This window comes from Microtus ochrogaster, chromosome 8, assembly GCF_000317375.1.
Source record: "Microtus ochrogaster isolate Prairie Vole_2 chromosome 8, MicOch1.0, whole genome shotgun sequence".
In the NCBI taxonomy this organism is placed as follows: Eukaryota; Metazoa; Chordata; class Mammalia; order Rodentia; family Cricetidae; genus Microtus; species Microtus ochrogaster.
Window position 1 is genome coordinate 23906504 of NC_022015.1, and position 22037 is coordinate 23928540.

A 22037-nucleotide genomic window follows, 5' to 3' on the forward strand; every position below is an offset into this window, starting at 1 on the left:
GCTTGCCTTCCACCTGCACCCCTGCCCAACCTGCCTCCCCTTGCCTTCCACCTGCACCCCTGCCCAACCTGCCTCCGCTTGCCTTCCACCTGCACTCAGTGTTCCACGGATCACACTTTGGGTTTCCAGCACAGCAGGTCTTTCACCCACTTCACAGCCTTAGGAAATGTATTTGAAGAGTATGATTGAATGTTACTGGGGACAGAGTGGTCCTCCTGCCCATTCTCGCTCGTACAAACATTCTGTCTGGGATCGTGGGTTTGGCAATGAGCAAAGGGAAAAGAATGCCCATGAATAACCGCATTTGAAATTGCCTTGTTTGGGTAGTCAATTTTTTGGATGCATATCAGGTGTCTCCTCCATGTCCCCTGAGCCACTGGTTCTCTGATGATCTCAGGGAACAAATGATGCTTGTGTGGCTGGCATCCCTTGGACCTTGGTGCTCAGCCTTCTTGGATTAATTTGTATGAGTTCAAGCAACTTGCCCGCTTGAATCTAGAGCCACAGCTGATGACTTAGGATTGGCCTGATCTGAATGGCTGGGATGCTGTGTTCATCTGTGGAAATTTTAATAGTTCAAGAAAAGTTCTAGAGGTGGACAAGATGAGGTTTCTTTCTGGGGGGAAAACAACCTACCAATAAGACTGGAGCTGGGAAGCAAGCTGTGGTCTAATTACAGAGGGTTTTAAAACTCAGGCTAAGAACTTTTGTCTTTATCTAGTAGATAGTTAGGACCTAGTACAGTCATCAAAATGATGCAAATATGGCTTTTTTGTGAGTAAGCAGGTGACAAGGTCTGGGGTGGAAGAGAAATTGTGTTAGGGAAAATGACTGAATTAACAGCAGTGAAGACAGACAGACAGACACAAGCACACACATAGACGCACAGACAGAAGTATGAAAACACTCACTCACACTTCCTTACTCTGGATGGCCATGTGTTTATTCAACAGCAGTAGAGATCCTTCTTCTCTCCCTCCCTCCCTCCCTCCCTCCCTCCCTATTCTTCTTCCTTCCTCTCTCTTTCCCCTCCTTCTTTTCTTCTTTCCATGACCACCTATAATCCTGGTCACTTGCTAGACCTAACTAGCACACACTAGACAGTTCCTAAGGAGATGATGAGCATGGAATATTTTTGAAATATTGAGTCTGGGTTCAATGGCACACTCTTTCAATCCCAGGAGTTAGGAGGCAGAGGTGAGCAGATCCCTATGAGTTTGAGGCCTGTCTTGTTTATCTAGAGTGTTCCAGGTCAGCCATGGCTCCATAGTGAGACCTTGTCTCAAAAGAGAGTTAAGGCCTAAAATATACCCAAAGCTTTAATACTATTGATGAAAAGTAATTGGTGCCAGGCATTGTGCCAACCTCAGGAGGCTGAGGCAGGAGGGTGGAGAGTTAGAGGCTGTTCCAGACTGTCTCAAGGGGCCCAGTGGGCAAGACTGGGTAAATGTAAAAAGAAAAGCCTGACCTGATGTAGTGTCTGGGAGGAGGAGAGCCAGAACAAAAGCCAAGCCCTGGAGTGTGGACAAGATAAAGAGCATGTTCCGGAGACCAGATGCATCAGAGGCTGAATGTCCAACCATGGCCTCACCCTGCCCAGGCCTCTGTGTCCTGACTTTCTCATCTGTTACACATGAATACTAACAATGGCAGAGCCTCTCCAAACCTGCTCAGAACAGGGAATGGGCACTACTCAGACTCAAAGGGGGCACACCAGGAGCACTGCAGGAAGGCCAGCAGTACCAACCCTGAGAGCTCTGTCATCTCTGGCAGCCTGACTCAGGCCTCTGCTCAGTGCACTGTCCACTGCCTCACATGGTTGCTCATCTGTGAAGAGGACAAAGGACGGGGTCACCCTTGGTGTGTTCCAGGGCATTACCCAATGTCAAAGCACAGCAGGCTCTCTCTATAGACATCTGGCCATTAGTTAGGCTATTGTGAAATTATTCCAACCCAACAGTACCAGAGGCTTGGGTTCTTTGTGCTCTACTAAGCAGGGAGCCACCTCCCAATGGCTAAAGCAGAGAGAGGTAGACTCACCAGGGGACCACTGTGGGGACAGTCCTGGCTTGCAATTAATGATGTCAGAGAAAAGTTATTGCTCCTGGCCAGGAAGAGTCAGGAATGAGTTTAAAACAACACAACAAAACACAACAATAGCACCAACAACAACCCTGCTGTTTTAATTCTAGTAGAAACCAAATAAATACCTTCTTATAACCAAGCCTATCTTTAAAAGACAAAAACCAGGGCCAAGCCTTTAATCCCAGTGCTTTGGAGACAGAGGTATGCAGATTTTGTAAAGTTAAAGCCAGCCATGGTTACATGGAGTAGCATTGTCCAAAATAATAAATAAATAAATAAATAAATAAATAAATAAATAAATGGAAGGAAAGAATTAAAAAACAAAACAACGTAAGCTTTCCACCTGATTGCTGCCACCATGGATACTAGGCACGTGCAGCCCATCAAGCTGGGTAGGGTAACCAAAGAGCTGGGCAGGCCCGGTTCGCAGGGACAGTGCATGCAGGTACATGTGGAATTTATGGATGACATCACTCTGTCGCCCAAAACGTCAATGGTACCGTTCGAGAGGGAGATGTGCTCACCCCATTAGAGTCAGAAAAGGAGGCTCAGAGGTTGTGCTGACCTTCCTGCTGGGTCCTGAGTATCCAACACTTGGCCCACGATGACCTGCAACTATTAAATAAAACATTTGTATTTTTTTAATGTAAAATTAAGAAAAATGATTCTAAAGATCTTCTCAAATGAGGAAAAAGATGTAATGAAAATAAGACTAGGAAAACTTTTAAGTAGGAAAAAATTGCTGTAAAAAAACAGTCCAAGAAGTGTTAGAAACAGCAGATTAACTGGAAGTGTAGTGGAATTTCTATGTAAACTGTCACTTCCTTAACAAAAATTCAACATTAACTACAGATGGCTAGAAAATCACAATGAAGTTTACTGACCGACAAACTTGTTTGCACAGAAGCCTCACCCCAGCCCTTGCCATTCATATCTCTAGAGTCTGACATGTTCAGGTGGAAGTTCCATCCCAGTCTGGCGGTGCAGGAACTTTGCAAAACTGTCAACTGAAATAACACAGAACTGACAGAAAAGGGGAATTTTAAGATCAAGTGCATCTCAAGGCAGGAGCTTCAGGAAAATGGATTCCAGAGCAGCTGGTCCTTTCCCGGTGGCATCCCTGCTCTGGGTGGCTGCAAATTCAGATTCCCAGTCTCTGCTGTGCCTGGGGAGTGGTGGGTTTGGAGCAAGACCCAGGAGGTTTCCATGGGATCTGGGTTGGCTGTGTTCAGGGTCCCTGCAGGGCTCTAACATGGTGGATACATCTCAGCTTGCTACAGGAGGGACATCAGCGGATCTGGAGCAAAGCTGGGGAAGGGGAAGCCCAAGAGAAGCCCCATTCAAGGCATGTCTGTGGAGCAGCAAGACGGTGAGTTCTCATCAGACAAGGCCTGTGGGTGGCCTGCAGAAAGGTGGCCAAGGGAGTAAGGGTACCTTGAGGTGGAAAGTCATCAAAGCCCCTGGGGATGGACAGTCCAAACACAGTAGGATGAGCAGTCACTTATCCTCAGATATAAGAATACCCCAGTGCTATGTGTGCCTCACAAGACAGAGACTGCCAGAACCTTCTCAGCCTCCATGGTTTTTGTACATTAGTGGCGAAGAGAATTCTTAAATGTTGGACTACAGGGAATCACTCAAGACTGCTTTAGAACTTGTTGAACATGCAAAGTCTTGGGCCTTATTCCCAGACAGGGTGTACCCCAGAACCTTCATATTTAACAATCTCTCTCAGAGATGGGAACCAGGACAGCTCTGCTCTGTGGTGACTGGGAAGAGGTGATAGCAGGAGAGCATTCCGCTCTCTCCTCCCACAGCTTCCCCTCAGTAGTTTCGGGAATGCAGAACAAGTCTCATCTGTCAATTACTGGTTCATAAAACAGAGATAATAAAAGCCCCTAAGTACCCCCTCTGTGCCAGGCACTTCACCTGCCTCTGCCTCACGACCACCCTCCAAGGTATGCACTGCTTTCTTTTGTAGAAGAGAAAAAGAGAAGCTAAGTGGCCCATAGATAGATTTACATAGCTAGCGACTGACCAAGTCAAGCCCTACCTTGGGTGGGTTTCTATCCACTCTCTTAGCAAAACTCGTTGCCCCCTGAGAACACTGGGACAGGCAGTGGGCACCCAGCAAAGTGCTGGCAGGCAAAAATGTGAGTGCCAAGTGACAATGGAGGGCAGCCCTGTCCCTGTACAGTGGAATACACTCCCCGAGCATCTGCCTTTGCCCGCCATCCCTCACCCGACACCACAGGGCACAGTGGAAATGACCCAAGAATTCAAGTTCTTAGACTGAAATATCAAGTGGTCAGAGTCGGGTAGTTTCTGTCTTTGTAGATGAAGATTTTCTTGCTGGAGCAGGTGGAGGCTGGGGCACAGAAGGAAAAGGGGATCACAAAGAACAAAGCGAAGCGTCGTGGCTTCCCATCGCAACAGGACCTCAACTTGGGATAATTCTTCCTCAAATGAGGATCCAGGGAGATCTATGGAGTCCCATTCTGGTCCTCATTAGTCAATGTTCTAACACCAGGAAGCTTTTCCTTCCTGGTACAGTGGGGACAATAGTATCCTACATGGTATCTGGGAGCTTTGCAAAGCTGTCCGTGTAAGGGGTTTTCGCCATGTGCTGGGAACACAGGTTGTACTCCTGGGTAGCTGGTGGAGAAGTCGACTCTATATTCACCAACACTCAGGTGGGGGTGGGGACTACCTTTTCCCCGAAGACTGGCTTCCTGTGCAGCTCGTGGAAGGTTCTAACAGGTGTTCTGGCCGAGTGGAGGTGTATTTTGAAGGCATGTGGGGCACAGTGTGTGACGATCTGTGGGACGAGAAGGAAGCACAGGTCGTGTGCCAGCAGCTGGGCTGCGGGGTCGCCGTGCCCACCCTGGGAGAGGCCCCCTTTGGCCAGGGCTCTGGCCCCATTCTTCTGGATGATGTGCAGTGCTCTGGGACTGAGGTCTCCCTGGGCCAGTGTTCTCACGCTGGCTGGTTCAACCACAACTGTGGGCACGAGGAAGACGTTGGTGTCATCTGCTCCGGTAAATCACTTCCCATCTTCCCCAAGACTTGATTTTTCACTTTAGCCAATCATTCCTGACTCCTTTCTCCCTGACCCAAAGGAAACTCTTGTAGCATATTGTCTTGTGGGATCAAAAGTCTTGTCTTCTCATGGTCCCAGGTGCCTTCCAGAATGACACTTGTGTGGAGCCTCTCCTTCATGGGGTTTGAGAAGTAGCCGAATGCGGACCTCTTATTCTACCTGAGTCCTCCGGCATCCCCTTAGGTGGCACTAGAGTGACAGGCTGGAAATGGAAACTCTCAGGCCAGTTGCAAGGTTATGTGATTTGTGGGACCTAGCGTGAGAGCTATGAGCAGTTTCTACATAGGGGCAGCAGAGCAGCTGCAAAGGGTGGGCCCCCTCTAATTATGGGCCCTATGGAATTGTGAGGAGGCACCCCAAGGTGACCCTCTGCTGGTCTCCCCGCACTCATCTCTCTGTGCTTGGTGTGACACTGCCTATCTTTGAGCCTTTTCCTAACTAAATGGGAGCGATCATTGGGATGGTAATCATGGTGACCCTGTGTCCTGCCCTATATCCTGAGAGCCAGACTGTCAATAACATGGTCTCTAAAATTCTGCTTTTGGGGGAATCAAGCTCCCAGAGACAGAGTAGTTCTGGCCCTGGTGAAGCCGCTGTGGGTGCTAGAACAAGGTGTAGAGTTGGGTGGAAGAGAGAAGAAAGCCCCTCCCCCCCACTCACCAGTTGCTAACTGGTGAACCAGAGACTCCTCTCCCAGTTTCCTCTGCTCACATTTTAAGGTTCAGCCTTCTAGGAAGCAGGAACTAAGGCTTCATCCCCTGCCTAAGAGCTAAGTGCTTACCTCACAAGCCTTTTCTGTGGAAGGCTTGGGAGATCTAGCAGGGACCAAAATGTCTCTGACTCCATGGGATGGGCTAATGCCTCCTTGTACGTGTCCACTGCCACCAGAAAGCATGTTTCATTCTTGGTGACTGCTGATGTCATGAGCTCTGTCATGGCTAGGGTCTTTCCCACTGCAGGAAGTATAGAGGAGTTCTGGTCCATGAAACCGCTGTTCCTAAGGTTGCTCTCCAGCCTGCAGGAGAAAGTTCCTCTGATTATCCTTATTCTGAGACCTGCTTTAAGATTGAACTGGGGCACCCGCTTCTAAGAGCATTTCCAGCGAGCCCACAGTCCTGCCACTATGGGGCAGAATTCACGCTGGCCTCCTGTGGGTGCTCTGAGCAGCCTGGGTGGGCAGAAGGAGGACTTGGCTACTCTCCCAGGCTACACATTCTTGGGCCAGGTACGCTGAGAGGGAAGGGCTGAAAGCAGTCTAGCTAGAAAATTAGCATAAGTATAAACCTTGCTTCGGGGGACTTAAAAGCCCTTCTCAAGTATATCCTTTTGTGGTTGTTCCCAGCTGGAATTGATTTTGTGCCCTGGGAAGCAAATTTGATTGTCACACGGGAAGGGGGGGCGGGCGGGAATGCCTCTGGTATCTGTGGTAGCCTCCAGGGACGCTGATAAACCTCATACAAGGCACAGGATGACTCTCCACTCCAAACTCTTCCAGTACCAGCTGACAATAGCACAGACGCTTTAGAATTGAGCAGGTGGAGGTGGAGATATTGATTAATTTATGTTATCATAAGTTCATAATGCATTGAAAGTTGATTGATTAATAGTTACTTTCATAGTGGCGGGAAATTGTCTGTAACTCCTTATCTAAGTGTCAGCTTGGACCCAGCACTTCCCAATAATTTCATGTGATTCTCTCTCTCTCTCTCTCTCTCTCTCTCTCTCTCTCTCTCTCCCTCCCTCCCTCCCTCTCGATTTATTTATTTATTAAGTATATAGTGTTCTGTCTGCATGTATGCTTGCAGGCCAGAAGAGGGCACCAGATCTCATTATTATAAATGGTTGTGCGCCACCATGTGCTTGCTGTGAATTGAACACTGTACCTCTGGAAGAGCAGCCTTAACCTCTGAGCCATCTCTCCAGCCCCATCTGCTTTTCTTTTCTACTGATTGAAGTTGATTTGTAAATGTGTTATTTTGGTGGGTCTGTTGAATTAGAATTTGAATCATAGCTTGCCTGGCATGATTCCTAGAAACAAATGTCTGACTGGTTTTGCTGAAGAGACTGCCTCAATGCATAAATCATGCGCACAGGGCACTTTGCGGTTCTGTAAGCACTTTGCACCCGTCTTCCACCCCGTCCTTATCACCCAGGTGGGTTTGCTTTATTGTTCTTGTTTAGAAAACAAAGAAACCAAAATTAAGGAGCAAAATTAAGTCAAGGTCAAGAGGAATGCCTTCTTGACCAACAGCATGCATTTGGACCTGAGGTAGCCATATACGATGTCCACCAAATATGCAAAGGTGCCCTGAACCTTAGTGAAACGTATGAGCATCCACAGTGCTCAGCGTTGCTCTGCTAGTAATCTCATCCATAGCATCTGCTTAGCCACCAGAACATGCACACACCCTTGACAAGATCCCCAGGTACAGGGAGAAACCCCACCTACCCCACTAATGGGGGTGGGGGGAGTAGTTGACTTATCAGCAAGAGAACAAATTCTGACCAGAGAATCAGTTGCCTTGTCAAACATCAAGACCCCAGGGTTGTCTGCCTTCAGCAGAGACTTTGGAATCTCATTTGCTTTCAAAGTCTAAACGATACCAAAGTTGCATTTATTTTAACATGAAACATCCTTGGAAATATTCAGTACCTGGTAGCATAAATCCCTTAAGAAAATGTGCCTATTTAGCCTGTGGCCACCCAGCTCCAAGCTGAAAAGCTAGGCAAACCAACCCTCACTGAAAGACCTGGGCAAACCCTGCACACAGTTCACACTGACATCCCCACAAACACAGAACAAAGGTAAATGAACTCTCCTTCCTAGGTAGCATTGACCTTTCTGAACTAGCCCCATGTAACTAATTCTAGGCTGACCTTTCCACTGGGGTCAGGGTACCAGGGCAGCAGCAAGCCATTTAGCAAGGCAGAACACTGCAGCGTTTATCCCTTCCCATAGACTCACCCTTGTGTTCTATCTTCTTTTCTTCCTCGTAGAATCTGAAAACATTCTCACAGAAAGTGAAACTTCGAGAGATTTTGGTAAGAGCAAAGACCTTAGCATGTCTTTAATAGAGCACCCACACCCTCCCACAGGCATCTGATTGCATTTGCTACCATAACCCACATTGGGGGCAGGGGAGGGCGGAAGACAGACATAAGGACCCACCAAAAGCAAGAAAAATGAAGAGGTTTCTTGGCTTTAACCATGCAGGTAGTATTTCATCCCCAAACTGCACTGTTCCTGTTGCTCAAACGTATTTCAGAGAATTCTGGAGGAGACAATGAATCTGGGTTGGCAAATTTTAACTCTAAGATGCAACTGAACTCAGACTGACTAAGGAGAGTCCTAACTTCAGACACACAAGACGGAGAGGGGAGTCCCAAGGATAACATGTGCCTTCAAATCCTCCGCCACATGCTAACAGCGGAAAGAGGAAAGCCTTGCTTATCCAACAAGCAAGTCTCTTGTCTTCCTTTGTAATAACCACAGGAGAGCTCTTTTCTGTGTCTTGGACCCTGCTGCCTTCTGGAAGCCAATGCCTTTGTGACTCTGAGCTGCCTGAACTCAGCATCAGTTTTCACCGATTAGATCCTACTGCACACACACGCCCTTCCCACATGCCATCCGGGTGCCAGCTAATGTCTACTTTGTGAGATGTCACACACACAGTGTACTTAGGTGGGCTCTTTTGCGTGGAAGTGACTCCTGTTTATTTATCTTTGCTCTTAGATGCTGAACTCTTAACACCATTTCCTGGTGGTAAGTCATGGTTTCCTGGCCATTTGTGGTCTGACAAGGTTTTCTAACTAGTGGGTGAATCTTTAGACATACAAATCTTACTGAATAGAATGACGTGATCAAAGACTCTCTATGCACGCACCCTATTAGTAACACTCAATGGACTTTGTTTAGGTTGTTTTGCTGTTCTTACCATGTTGGAGAACATTCTACCTGCTTCCTAGGTGTTCTTGATACAATTCCTTCCCACTCCTCTCCAAGCCTTGAGTCCATTGTCACTTAGAAAAGACAGCTCCACCCCAAGTATCCATTATTCACTCTCAAACCATTATGAACACTACCACCACCACCACCACCATCATCACTACCACCCCACCATCTTTGCCTCCTGGAACTTGGCATTCTTGCAGATCTCCATTTAATTCTAGATTCAAATGGCTCACTTTAGAAAAGTGGGAGTTATTGTCACTGGGATACACCTTAAGATTAACTTCTCACAGCTCTTCCTGGGTCCCAACTCAGTGGGAATGGGCAGAATTCACCTCTGTTGATAGAGTATGACCTTTGTGCTAAGAAGGATCAGGCCCATCCTGTTAGTGATAGGATCGCCCGTGCCATCTGCTCAAATGTGTTATTGTATAGTGAGGGCATGCTGTGTGATTAGGCAAACTGATTCAAGTGGAGTAGCTTCCTTCCAGCGATACTTTCGTGTCTTTAAGACTGGCCACAGTTGCAGCTCGCCAATGGGTCAGGAAGATGCTCTGGGCGAGTAGAAGTTTTCTACCATGGCCAGTGGGGCAGGGTTTGTGATGACCAATGGGATCTGCGTGAAGCCCACGTGGTGTGCCGACAACTGAGCTGTGGGCATGCCCTCGAAGCCCCCGTCGAGGCACGGTTTGGTGATGGCCCAGGCAAGTTTCTGCTGGATGAGATGGGCTGTACTGGGACAGAGAGTTTTTTGGGGCAGTGCCCTCATGCTGGCTGGCACCTGCATAACTGTGGTCCTGGAGAAGATGCCAGTGTCATCTGTGAAGGTAAGAGCCACCTCTCCCTCCAACAGCGCACATCTTATCAAGATCACATCCTTCGGGCTGGGAGTCTAGCCTTTAACAGCTGAGCCATCTCTCCAGCCCAAGGAACCTTTATATCCACATCTGCAGCCACAGATTGGCCCTGCTGCGTGGACAGGCCAGACATAAAGAGACACAGTTAGAGTAAGTGCTCAGGCCTTGAGCTCAGGATTTTCAGACACTAGATGGTGAAGTGGATCTTACACAGAAAACATAGTGACAGACATGAGCAGTTTCATTGTAAGGATTCCAAGACATCCATAAAGGGGTAACCTGACCCACCAGTGAGGAGACTCATTCAAGGGCACTGTGAAGAATGAAGATAAAATTTTCCCATTAATACTCGCAAGGCAAACCAAGTCCAGCGGTGCACAGCATTGTGGCGGCTGTGGGAGGGAGGAGGATAGCTAAAGTTCAAGGCCAGCCCATGTGACGTAGTTCATTCCAGGCTAGATTGGTTCACACGGGAGCAGGGGGAGGGGGAGGAATCATGTTTCAAAAAAAAAAAAAAATAGAGCTGGTGAGATAGCTCAGCTAGTAAAGAGATTGCCCTGTAAGCGTGTGGACCTGAACTTGATCCCAAGATCCCATGTAAGAAAGCCAGGAGCAGTGGCATGTGCTCACTGGCCAGACCCCGGCCTAGGAAACAAGGTGGATGAGAGCTGAGCTATGCCCCTAACACATGTGCCCCTGTACACACATGCACACACGCACACAAATACAGTTGTGACCCAGAATAGCTTTAGTTTGTCCTGCTGATTTCGAGTTCATGGGAAAGGATCTGTATTTACGAATCTTTGAGGAAGTAGAGAGTATCGAGGTCATTGTAGGGGGCTGGGCTTCTCCTCCCAGCATTGTGGACATTTGGGTCAGTCTTGGTGGTGGGTGGGCTGCCCTGGGCTTTGGGGCTCTTTTATAGCATTCCTGGTCTCTACTCGCCCACAACTGTGGTAACCTCAATGTGGTTGTGACAGCCACGACATCTTCTACTGTGTCGCTTTGCAAAGGAAATTCCCTAGCTTAGAACCACTGGTCTAGGGATGCCACATAACTCTAGATTTCCACCAATCACAGGACTAATTTTTGGCACATTATCCCACCTGTATACCAAATGGGAGGGGACTCTGGTTTAATGTTACAGGATTAAGTGGGAGTGGCCATCCGTTGGTGTATTCCAGTGGCCACAATGTCTGCATTCCTGAGCCACTGAGATATTACCCAGGGCTGGAGAGGTGACTTAGCAGTTAAGAACATGTACTGCCCTTACAGAAATCCAAGCTCACTTCCGGGCACCCATGTTGGGAGGCTCACAAAGGTATCTAACTTCAGACCCAGGGGTTCTAACAGCCTCTTCTGGCCTCCATGGGCACTGTACCCACATGCATATGCTAATACACACACACAAAATTAAAAAGTAGTAAAACTGGAAAGATAGCTCAGTTGCTAAGAGCACTTGCTGTCTTTGCAGAGGATTTGGGCTCTGTTCCCAGCACCCACACGACAGCATACATCCATCTAATTTCAGAGGGTCCTGCACCCTCTTCTGACCTCTTGTGGGCACCAGGCATTCGTGCCATGCACATGCATATACACAGTCAAATAACTCATACGTGCAAAATAAAAATAAAGGGATATTTTAAAAATAAACAAAATTTAAAAATAAACTTTAAAATATTCCTGATGTTAAGTAGAAAATGTTCGTGGCTCTTGGCTCGTTTTATTCCTTCTAAATAATTAGCTTCATTTTTGTGCCCGTTATTCAAGTCTGATTTATTCTGTAATATTACCGTTTTTCATCTTCCCAAGGGCCTTGCGGTTAAAGCAAAATTCATTCCTCCCCCATTAAGAAGGTGGGGGTGATTTCTTGAATGGTTCAGAGGATTATTTAATGACTGTTCTTCTGAACTATGTGAGGCGAATAGCTGGGGAAGAGATCTGACCTGTCATTAGCTCTTTTCAGTTCCAACAGCTGCTTAATTCTCAACCCCTCTCCCTGCAGGGAATGGCCAGGAGCCACTGGTGGGGCCCCAAGGTAGGAGGTGTTTTCATGTTGAAACTCTTCTCATCATCCTCATTTGATGCTGACTTCTTAACCCTTGCTGAGCTGGAGAGGACGTGCTGTGTACTCTGTGCTCAGGTAGCCCTCGCTCAGGCGTTTGGCAGCAGAAGGTTTAGGTTCCATTTCTGCCACCTCATTAGTGCCAGTGGTCACAACAGGCCGTGTATGACCTTCTGAGAGAGGAGACAAAACCCCTACCTCACAGTGAGTCTCAGCTGAAGGTCACAGACTTGGAATGGTGATGAGTGCCATCGCCACTGAAGCGTGTGACAGTTCTGGGTGGGAGCTTCACCCTCAGGCTTATTTGAGTCTTTGGTTCAGAGGCCAGAACTCTTTTGGGAACATTTAAGTTTCACCGGCCAAATGGCGTCACGGTATTGAAGAAAGAGCTGGAGCCAACATGAAACTAAACACAGGCAGTCATGAAGCCATGACCTGTCTATTTCCACATAAAATTTCTCTTGCAAAATCAGGTTCTGGAGCTGGGTGACAGTTCAGTTGGTGTAAACTTCTCCTGCACAAGCGTGGAGTCCTAACACTCACATAAAAACAAAAGCTGGGTTTGGTGGTGGGTACCTGGAACCCCACTGCCAAGAGGTCTGATATAGGCAAATCTCTAGCTCATTGGCCAGTCAGTCAGTCTAGCTGAACTGATGAGCTTCGGGTTCAGTGGGAGACCCTGACTCAACAAAACCAAAAAGATGGAGAGGGGTGAATGATGGATGAAGACACTGATGTCACTATCAGCTTCTGGCTCAGGTGCATGCGCGTGCATGCACGCGCACGCGCGCGCGCGCACACACACACACACACACACACACATGGGACAGGGTGGGGGGTGGGTTGCTAGCTATGAGGTAGGATGGAGGCATAGGCTCCTGACTTCAGTACTAAATGATTTAATTCTAAACACTTTCTATGCATGACTTATTTAATTTTCACAAAGTCCCCATGAATTAGGTACTTGTTAAATTTCTATTTTGTTGATGATGAAACAGAATCAGAACATTAATCACATTGCCACGAACTGGGTTACCAGTTAGCCAGGGGAATTGTGCTAGCCGGTTGGGTAGTATGAGGTCTAGTTTGGCTTTGGTGGACAGCTGATGCCATAGGTAGCCTCTTCCTTCCTGCTCAGTCAGTGTCTCTAAGCAGAAGGAACTGAAGACCCTCCTTGTTTCTCCTTCTTCACTCTACACAACCAATACACCAGGAAATTCTGTTTCTACTTTCCAAATAGATGCTAAACTCTTTAGCATCTCCCAGCCCCCCAAATGCCATCTCGCAGAGTCTTGCCATCTTTCTTTCTGGTGATGGCAGCAGTGTCATAAGCTGCCACTTACCTCTGTTACTCTCCCAACATAATTGTCTCTGTGCACAAAACCCACAAAGGTTGCTTCATTGGTGTTCTCTGTCTCCCCTTCCTTCCACTCCCCCCGTGTGTGTGTGTGAGCGTGTGTGCGTGCATGTGTGTGTACATGTGTTCATGTGTGTGTATGTGCATGGGTGCGTCTTTCTAACTATGTAAACTATATATACAGACAGGCTGGCCTGTAGCGTACAGTGAAAGCTAAACCAACGATCCTGCAGGTGCTGGGATTAGGTGAAGGCAGGCACCACTCAAAGGCTCCCTCCCATGTCTCTGACCACTGAGGAAACTCCCCATCTAGCATCAGTCTGCCTCTGACCCTTTGTATAGCCCTCGAAATAGACTAGGCTGTCTCCAATTAGGACCTGTCCCAGCTCTTCCTACAGTCCCCAACTCTTCCTATCGTCAGGCCTCAGACAAAACCCCACTTCCACAGAGAGAAGTCCTTTGAATGCACACTGTGAAGAGGCTCCCTCTCAGTCACTTTCTGTAGGACCCGTCTGGTCTCCTCCCATCTGAGACAGTCTTTCTAGTTTCTGTAGGACCCATCTGGTCTCCTCCCATCTGAGACAGTCTTTCTAGTTTTGCTTTAATCCCCCGCCCATCCTCTATCCTGCTTCTCCTCTCTCCTCAGGGAGAGGGGTTAGTGAGAGAAAGCTGCCTTACTTCATCTGAGAGCCAAAGAGCAGCTCTGGTCAGTAACAGCTTCAAATAGATACCTCTGGGATGAAAGATAGGCATAGGTGTAGCGTTCTGATGAGAGTCAATAATCAATGAACAAAGACAATAACTTCCTCTCAGCCAACACCACTTACCAAGCACAGAGTGTTCTATCACGCTTTCAATCCCAGGAGGCTCAGTGTTTAAAAATAATCAATTCCTAATAATTAGTAATTAGCTAAGGGCCAGTTAGTTGTTTGGTAGATTTTCCGTTTATTTCCCTACCACCCATGTGGTCATTACTCTTATATTTCTAATTTCTATATACCATGCATATACATATATATACATATATATCACAGATATATGTTTTACTATCAATCATTTGAAATCTGTAGTACTCTGTGTGTGTGTGTGTGTGTGTGTGTGTGTGTGTGTGTGTGTATTTATGTTGCCTTGGCATGACTTCTAAACTTCATGATTGTAAGAAAGCAATATGCCTTAAACAGAAACCATACTTTGATGCTTTGTATTTTGAACTTTATCTTTTCTCAGGTCAGTGGCATGCAATAAAACATTTTTTCCTTATACTGGGCAGCCACAGTAAAACACATCAACCAGTCAGCATAGAAAACAGCCAGAATCTACAGGGTGCTGTGTTGTTAAAGTTGGAAGTTTGGTAGATTAGTTGTATGAAATTTGTTTTCCATATTTTGTGGAGGTATGTGCATGTTCTCATATGTGTGTGTGGACATGTGTGTTTGAACACATATGCACATGTGTGTAGAGAACCTTAGGTGTCCTTTGTCAGAGTCTGTTGTTGGTTTGGAGTTCCCCTAGTAGGCTAGGCTAGCTGGCTAGCAAACCTCAGAGGCCTGCTTATTATCTGCTCTCCAGAGCTGAATGACAAGCATACACCAACACATAAGGCTTTTCATTTAGAATATTTTAGCCCAAGATATTTTGACTTATGGTCTTTTTCAGACTTATAATGTAGCTGCATCATAAGTCAACATTAGTATATAATAATCTGACATTTACAGTTTTTATGATGCATGACACTTAAATTATCATAGTGTATTATGTTATAATATGTGATATAATTTAATGGTTAATCATGTATAGAAAAGATTAATGGCATTGTACACTGAGGGTCCACTCAGCTCCGAGGGAAGCATGAGCTGAAACTGCATCTCAGTTTGGGATGTGTTATCATCCTCTTACTTTGTGCCCAGCAGTGGACAACTTTCCAGGACTGACAAGTGGCCCTAGTTCCTGTGGTGACTGGCTTACCCTCATTTCTTCCAAAGAGCCACCTGTAAAGGCTTTAACCTAGAAAATCTTCAAAGCAAACAACTCAGCAAGTATTTCTCAGATCCTGTTTAGCCCCAGAGCCTGTATTATTTCACCAGGAATTGATTTCCCATTTTGTATTTCAGTCCTATCACATTAGACTAATAAATATGCCAAGTAAAAAAAACCACTCAATTGAATTAAATAAGAAATATCTTGATTTATTTGTATTACTAGGTGGTGAAAATCCAGGAAACATATTATTAGGTGAGTGATTTATTATTATTATCATAATTGTTACTGCTGCTTCCCCTGGGCATGTATAGTTACCCATCTAATCCAGGAGAGAAGAAGGTGAACAAGTAGGTTTTCAGTTGTGCCCTCAAGAGATTTGTCCTGACCTGGCCTGGATATTGAATTTGTGTGCAAATGATCTCCAGAATGTCGCTACAATAGATTTACTAGCTGCCTAAAAGATAGCTTATGGTACTTTTATTTTTTGGAAAATAATAGAAAATGTTTTGATTATATAAGTTTCATAATTAGTTGTTCAGCGCAGTTTGACCAGTTGCTCTGGGAGTTCTCATGCTCCCTCAATTTTGGCAAATGTCATGTTTTAAATTTTCTTCAGAGGGAAACTCATTTGCTCACTCATGATGTTAGCCTGTTGTGCAAGTTTGCAATGACATCAACAAGCTGTGGTCATTTAATGACTGAAATAATGTGTGTGTTCTTTTGCCTTATAGTTTTAGAGTTTCTAAATCTAAACTGGGTCTCACTTAGCTAAAAGAAAAGCATCATTTAGGCTCTGTTTATTCTGGAAGGTCTTGAAAAGGAAAATCCATTTCTGGGTTAGTGTTATCCTTGTGACAGAACACCTGACAGAAGCAACTTAAAGGAGGAGGGTTTCTTTTGGTTCACAGTTTAGAGGTATAGTCATCATGGTGGAAAAGATTCTTAGTTTCTTTCTGTTGCTGTGACAAAAGCAATTTAAAGGAGAAAGGATTACTTGGCTCTCAGTTCACAGTGTAGTTCATCATGGCATGGAAATCAAGGTGGCAGGAGCAGCTGGTTAGGTCACAGCAGTAATCAGGAAGCAGAGAGTGATGAGTGCACGTTGCTGCTCAGCTCCCTCTCTTCACTTACACAGTGAAGCATCCCAGCCTAGGGAATGGTGCTACCCAGAGTGGGCAGGTCTTCCCATCTCAATTCATGCAGTTATGACATCTCATAGGCATATTCATAGGTCCATTTTCTAGGCTATTCTAGATTCTGTTAAGTTGACAATCAATAGGGTGACAACAGATAGTTTAGTGAGCCCCACACTGCAATACCTACACACTAGTACAAACCTAGAGATAACATGACACCTAAAAACAGAGTGACAACTTATAGACACTAGTACAGCACCTACAGGCAGTGTGATGCCTACAGGTAGAATAAAACCTATTAACAAATCTACAGTAATGGAACACTGAGTAAAATCACCGTAAGAAGCAAATAAGAGATCTTGAAGTTCTGTACCATCAGACCAATTCTTAGAGAGAACATAATTATCACAGAAGAACATGAATACCTGTATTTGGGCTTAAAGCCTAGCAGGGACAGGATAAGGAACATTGATTGATCTAGGGGTTGGAGGATTAGTGGCTAAGAGGTAGGTTAGTGTTTTTTTATCACTTATGCAGTGGGCCTTCAGAATTGTGGCAAACTGTACCACGTGAAGTCGCAGGGAGCCCCGAATACCAAACTGTCCTTGAATCACCATGAACAATTATTGTTAAATATTTTTTACTCCAGTTCTGCCTGCTGCCATCTCAACTCAATCATCTTCTAAACTGGCCTCAAGTTCCACTGTATCAGGTAGGACCCCATCACTGTCACTGAATTTGCTGTCTTTAAGTTGTGGCAAAGGTTATTATATGAGACCACCAGCTTCACTGGAGATCATGTGATTTGAGGGGAAGGGGACGAGGGTTGTCTGGACTCAACGCTGGCCAGCTTTATGTTTGTCTGTCTGCAATTACTGTCAGAGAACACTGGAACTCAAAGCTTTACATTTCACAAAGAAAAAGTCTAAGATGAAAGGATATGCCTGTGCTAGAGAAAGAGAAATGACCAAAGGGACACTTCACACTCTTTGAACTTGGAAAATAAAATAGAACACCTGGCTAATGTTAAGGAAGAATCTGAAATAAGAAACTTTAATTTCCCCCAAGCTTGTGAGTCACAGGCTCACCTCTTTCCAGTTGTAGTGAGCAGGAGTCACCATTACAGTCCAAATTTATTTATCATTGTGACAGGTGATGCCATCTCATCGTCTATAGAAACTGCCATTTTAATAATTCAAATGTGAGTTGTGTAATTCATAGTGTGTCACAGCTGCTAAAAGGCAGGCCCTTTCTTCTACAGGGTTTGTGTGGTTACCGAGTGTTGACTGAGGTTTCTGTCCTGCCCAGTTCCCACAGTCATTCAGTCCCAATAAAACATACAGAGGTCTACAGTAATTATAAACTAATTGGCTTATTAGCTTAAGCTTCTTATTAACTCTTATAGCTTATATTAGCCCATAATTCTTTATCTGTCTTAGCTTGGAACCTTTTTTGGCGAGGCAGTCACATCTTGTTTGCTCTGTGTCTGGCTTCCTCTGTGTCTGGGTGACAACTGCTGATTGACCTTTTCCTCTTCCCAGAATTCTCCTGTTCTCATTGTCCCACCTTTACTTCCTGTCTGGTAGCCCCACCTATATTTTCAGCCTGGTTACTGACCAATCAGCATTTTATTAAGCAAGTACAAGAAACAAATCTTTACAGGGTAAAGCCATTGTCCCACAGCACCCCCCCACCCCTTTTTCAAAACAAGAACTCTGAATCTAATATCCTTTGTTTAGCTTTTTGTCCAGACCATTATCCATACAAATTGTAACCAACACTCTAAACAAAGAAAAACATCCATAATCCATTTTTTGGGAATGTGAGCATAGTTTTCCAGGCTACTTCCTGCTAATTAGGGGTGCTGATAATCTTATGGGGACCTAAAGAAAATTTAGAATTATGATCAAGTCCTTACTGGAGTATCCTCTGAGGCTTGATCATCTCAGGCAGCAGTCTTTGAACTATTCTGGATGTAGAACTCAGACATCTGGGTCATTCCTCCTATTGGAGATTTCTTAGGGAGTCAACCTTGGTCAAACCTGATTTTTCTTAACTCAAAATGAATACACAATCCTTCATTTCCTGTGGAAACAAAAGCAAAACCTCTTCTCCAAAGTAACATATCTTTTGACTTAAAATTTAAAATCAAAGCATTTTCAAAATACAAATATTGGATTAATCCAGCAGCATTTATAATCAAATGTCTTTTAGCAGCTTTTGTTCCTTCCTCAGTCATCAAACAATTTGAAGACAACACAATAACATACAGTATCCAGACTCTCTGTGTATTTTTCATCTTTATGTGGTTTTATTTTAAACTCTATTTCTTTTATTTTTATTTTTAATTTTTGGCTCTTTGAGACAGGGTTTCTCTGTGTATCTTTGGCTGTCCTGAAATTCACTCTGTAGACCAGGTTGTCCTTGAACTCACAAAGTTCCTCCTGCCTCTGCCTCCCAAGTGTTGGAATTAAAGGATTGTGCCACCACACCCAACTACTCTCTTTTTTTCTTTTATGAACCTTATCTTTTTTTCCCCTCCAAAACCTACATATATTTTTAAACACCCAGTAAACTGTTTAGAGGTTTTCTTTGTCTTTGACTCTATCTTTACTGTATCTATCTCTTTTTTATTTTTTTGACCACTTGAGTCTTTAATTTGCTAAGAGATATGGCTAGGATTAAAGCCATGGCTTTGACGGCTGGATGCAGCCCATTCCTTAGCTTTTTTCTGAGAGTCTAGCCTCACGGCAGAGGTACTGGATGGAGCTATGTTTATTGCCACAATTCTATGATGTTTCAAATTCCCTGCCACCACCAAAAAGTATACAGTTAACTTTTCATCAATACCATTTAAGAGTTTGTTGGAAGGATTTCTTAAAAGAGCTGCAAGGTTTTTCAGCTAAAGCTGAGTCAGGAAACCTCTCTTAAATGACAGTGCTTACTTCTAGCAAGCAGAGCCCACCTGAGAAAGTGCTGCTATCAAAAAACCATGCTTAACTCTATTCTATCTAGAATAACTTCCCAAGATCTCTCAAGTGGATTTGGTCAGCCCCACATTGGCATGCCATCCTGTTAACTGAGGTTTCTGTCCTGCCAGGTTCCCACAGTCATTCAATCCCAAAAACACACACAGGGCAGATACCTCAAGAAGAGTCTGTCTGATCTGTGGGGTTAAAAGGCATATAGTGGTCAAGATTGGGCATGGTCCTCCAAAACCACCTGGGAGCTCCAGATGCAGGGAGGAAGGGCACCCAGATACCCTGGATAGTGAATAAGGAATCTTTCATTGAGATGCCTCAAAACCCTTAGTTCTCTGTGCGTCCTGGTGACAAGAAGCTCCAAGGTGAACAGCACTGGCACATGATAGTGGGTGTGGACGCTCACCCCAGGATGTCTGTCTTAGTCTGTCTGATGCTAAAACAAAATACCACAAGATGAGCGGTAAAATACTGAAGCTATTTCTCATGGCCTTGGAGCCTGGGAGAGCCAAGCCTAATTCAGGGTAGGAGTGGGCTCCCTGCCTGCCTCACAAGTGGCAGAACTTCTTCATGTGCCTCACAACTGCAGGAGTGAGCTGCAAGCCCCCCACCCAGGTCCTTGTCATCTCCCTAAGGCCCAAACCTACCCCATCTGTGTGGAGACCAGGATCTCTGCGGGTTCTTCTTCTCAGAACCCTCTCCACTACTTAATTTCTGTTTGTATCAGGAGGTGCTCAGGCTAGGCAGGTCCCCAATCTCTGAGCAGTAGAAAGCCCTGTCTTTCTCGAGAGGAGAAAGGAATCAAAGTTCTTGGACCCAGTAAGCCTGAGCTCTCCATGAGGAACCCAAGAGAGGACATGAAGCTGGGCAAGGATGGTGCCCAGGGGGAAGGGTGTGCAAGAGGGAGCCATCAGAACATCCTGGACTGAGGGCTCAAAGATCCTGGGCAAGGCAAGAAACTCAGGTCTGAGCCTTGAGTCAATCATCTTTACAATGAGACATTAGCAAACTATAACCCATCGCCTGCTAGTTATGAATAAAGTTTTATTGGAACAGTAAGTTACATATCATCTATGGCAGCTTTTGCCCTGTAGGAGCAGAGCTGTTTACTATCTGACCCTTCACAGTTTTCTAACCCTGTGATTTAACCACTGAGAGGATCGAGTTTTCTTATCTGTAAAATTTCCTTACAAGGTTATTAAATATAATATTTCTATAACAAACAGACAAAAATGTCCTGTAGAGTCTGGTGATGTAGATCAGTAGGGAGCGCACTTGGCTAGCATGCATGACAATCACACACCAGCACTCCACAGCAAAAATATCAAATACATAAATAAGAAATTTCTATAATGGATGCAGGCCCCTTGGCTGTCAGTTTATGTTTGTGTGCCCACTTCCAAACAAAGAGAGAAGCCATATTAAAATGCTATTTAAAAGATAATATAGCAAAATAAAATAGAGTAAGATAAAACAAAAACACCACACAGCAGTCAGACAAGACAAAGAGAAGGAAAAGAGCTCAAAAGAAGGTACAAAACCCGAGACCCACTCTTTCACACATCCAGGAATCCCATCAAAACACTAAACTGAGCCAGGCAGTGGTGGTGCACACCTTTAGTCCCAGCACTTGGGAGGCAGAGGCAGGTGGATCTCTGTGAGTTCGAGGCCAGCCTGGTGTACAGAGCTAGTTCCAGGACAGGCTCCAAAGCTACAGAGAAACCCTGTCTCGAAAAACCAAAAAGAGAAAAAAGAGAACAAACAAACAACAACAACAAAAAAGAAAAATCTCAAAAAACCAAAATCCAAACAAACCAAAAAAAAAAAAAAAACCAAAACAAAAAACCCACTAAACTAGAAACCGTAATATACACACAGAGGACCTGGTGCAGACCTGTGCAGGCCCTATCCATGCTTCCTCTGTCTCTGTGAGTTTATATGAGCTTTGCTCATGTTGCTTTAGAGTCCTGTTTTCCTGGCATCCTCCATTCTTTCTGGCTCTTACAATCTTTCCATCCCATCTTCTGGAGTTCCCTGAGCCCTGAGGAGAGGGATTTGATAGAGACTCACCACTTAGGGCTGAGTGGTCAAGGCCTGTCACTCTCTGCATATCATCTGGCTGTGGGTCTCTGTATTTGTTCTCATCTGCTGCAGGAGGAAGCTTCTCTGCTGATGCCTAAGCTAGGCACTGATCATATTTGTCTTTCTGGGCAGAAGTATCAAATACATAAATAAGTAAATTCTGTAACGAATTCAGACCCCTTAGCTGTTTACAGTTTACATTTGTGGTTCACTTCCAAATGAGAGGGAGGAAGAGAGAGAGAGAGAGAGAGAGAGAGAGAGAGAGAGAGAGAGAGAGAGAGAGAGATATCATTAAAATTCTTGACACTCTCATCTGAGTGACTGATGAAGAGTAAATCAGAAAGCGAGAAGCTGTGTCTGTTCAGCCTACATCACTCTGTTCAGCACTGATTCCTGGATGCTGGACTTGGACCTAATTCTACTGCCTCCAACCCCCATGGGCCTC

At 45.2% G+C, this 22037-nt stretch overlaps 1 protein-coding gene and 1 pseudogene across 1 annotated transcript in view; both read left to right on the top strand.

Annotated features, from left to right (window-relative positions):
• The window catches only part of LOC101989755 (putative DMBT1-like protein), a 61365-nt gene that overhangs the window by 6073 nt on the left and 33255 nt on the right, over positions 1–22037 (top strand). The window contains exons 2-4 of the mRNA XM_013347759.1: positions 3356–3454; positions 11997–12029; positions 17179–17241. Of these exons, the coding sequence (XP_013203213.1) occupies positions 3356–3454; positions 11997–12029; positions 17179–17241 (195 nt within the window). The remainder of the gene's footprint in view (positions 1–3355; positions 3455–11996; positions 12030–17178; positions 17242–22037) is intronic.
• LOC113456511 lies at positions 2444–2649 on the top strand (annotated as a pseudogene).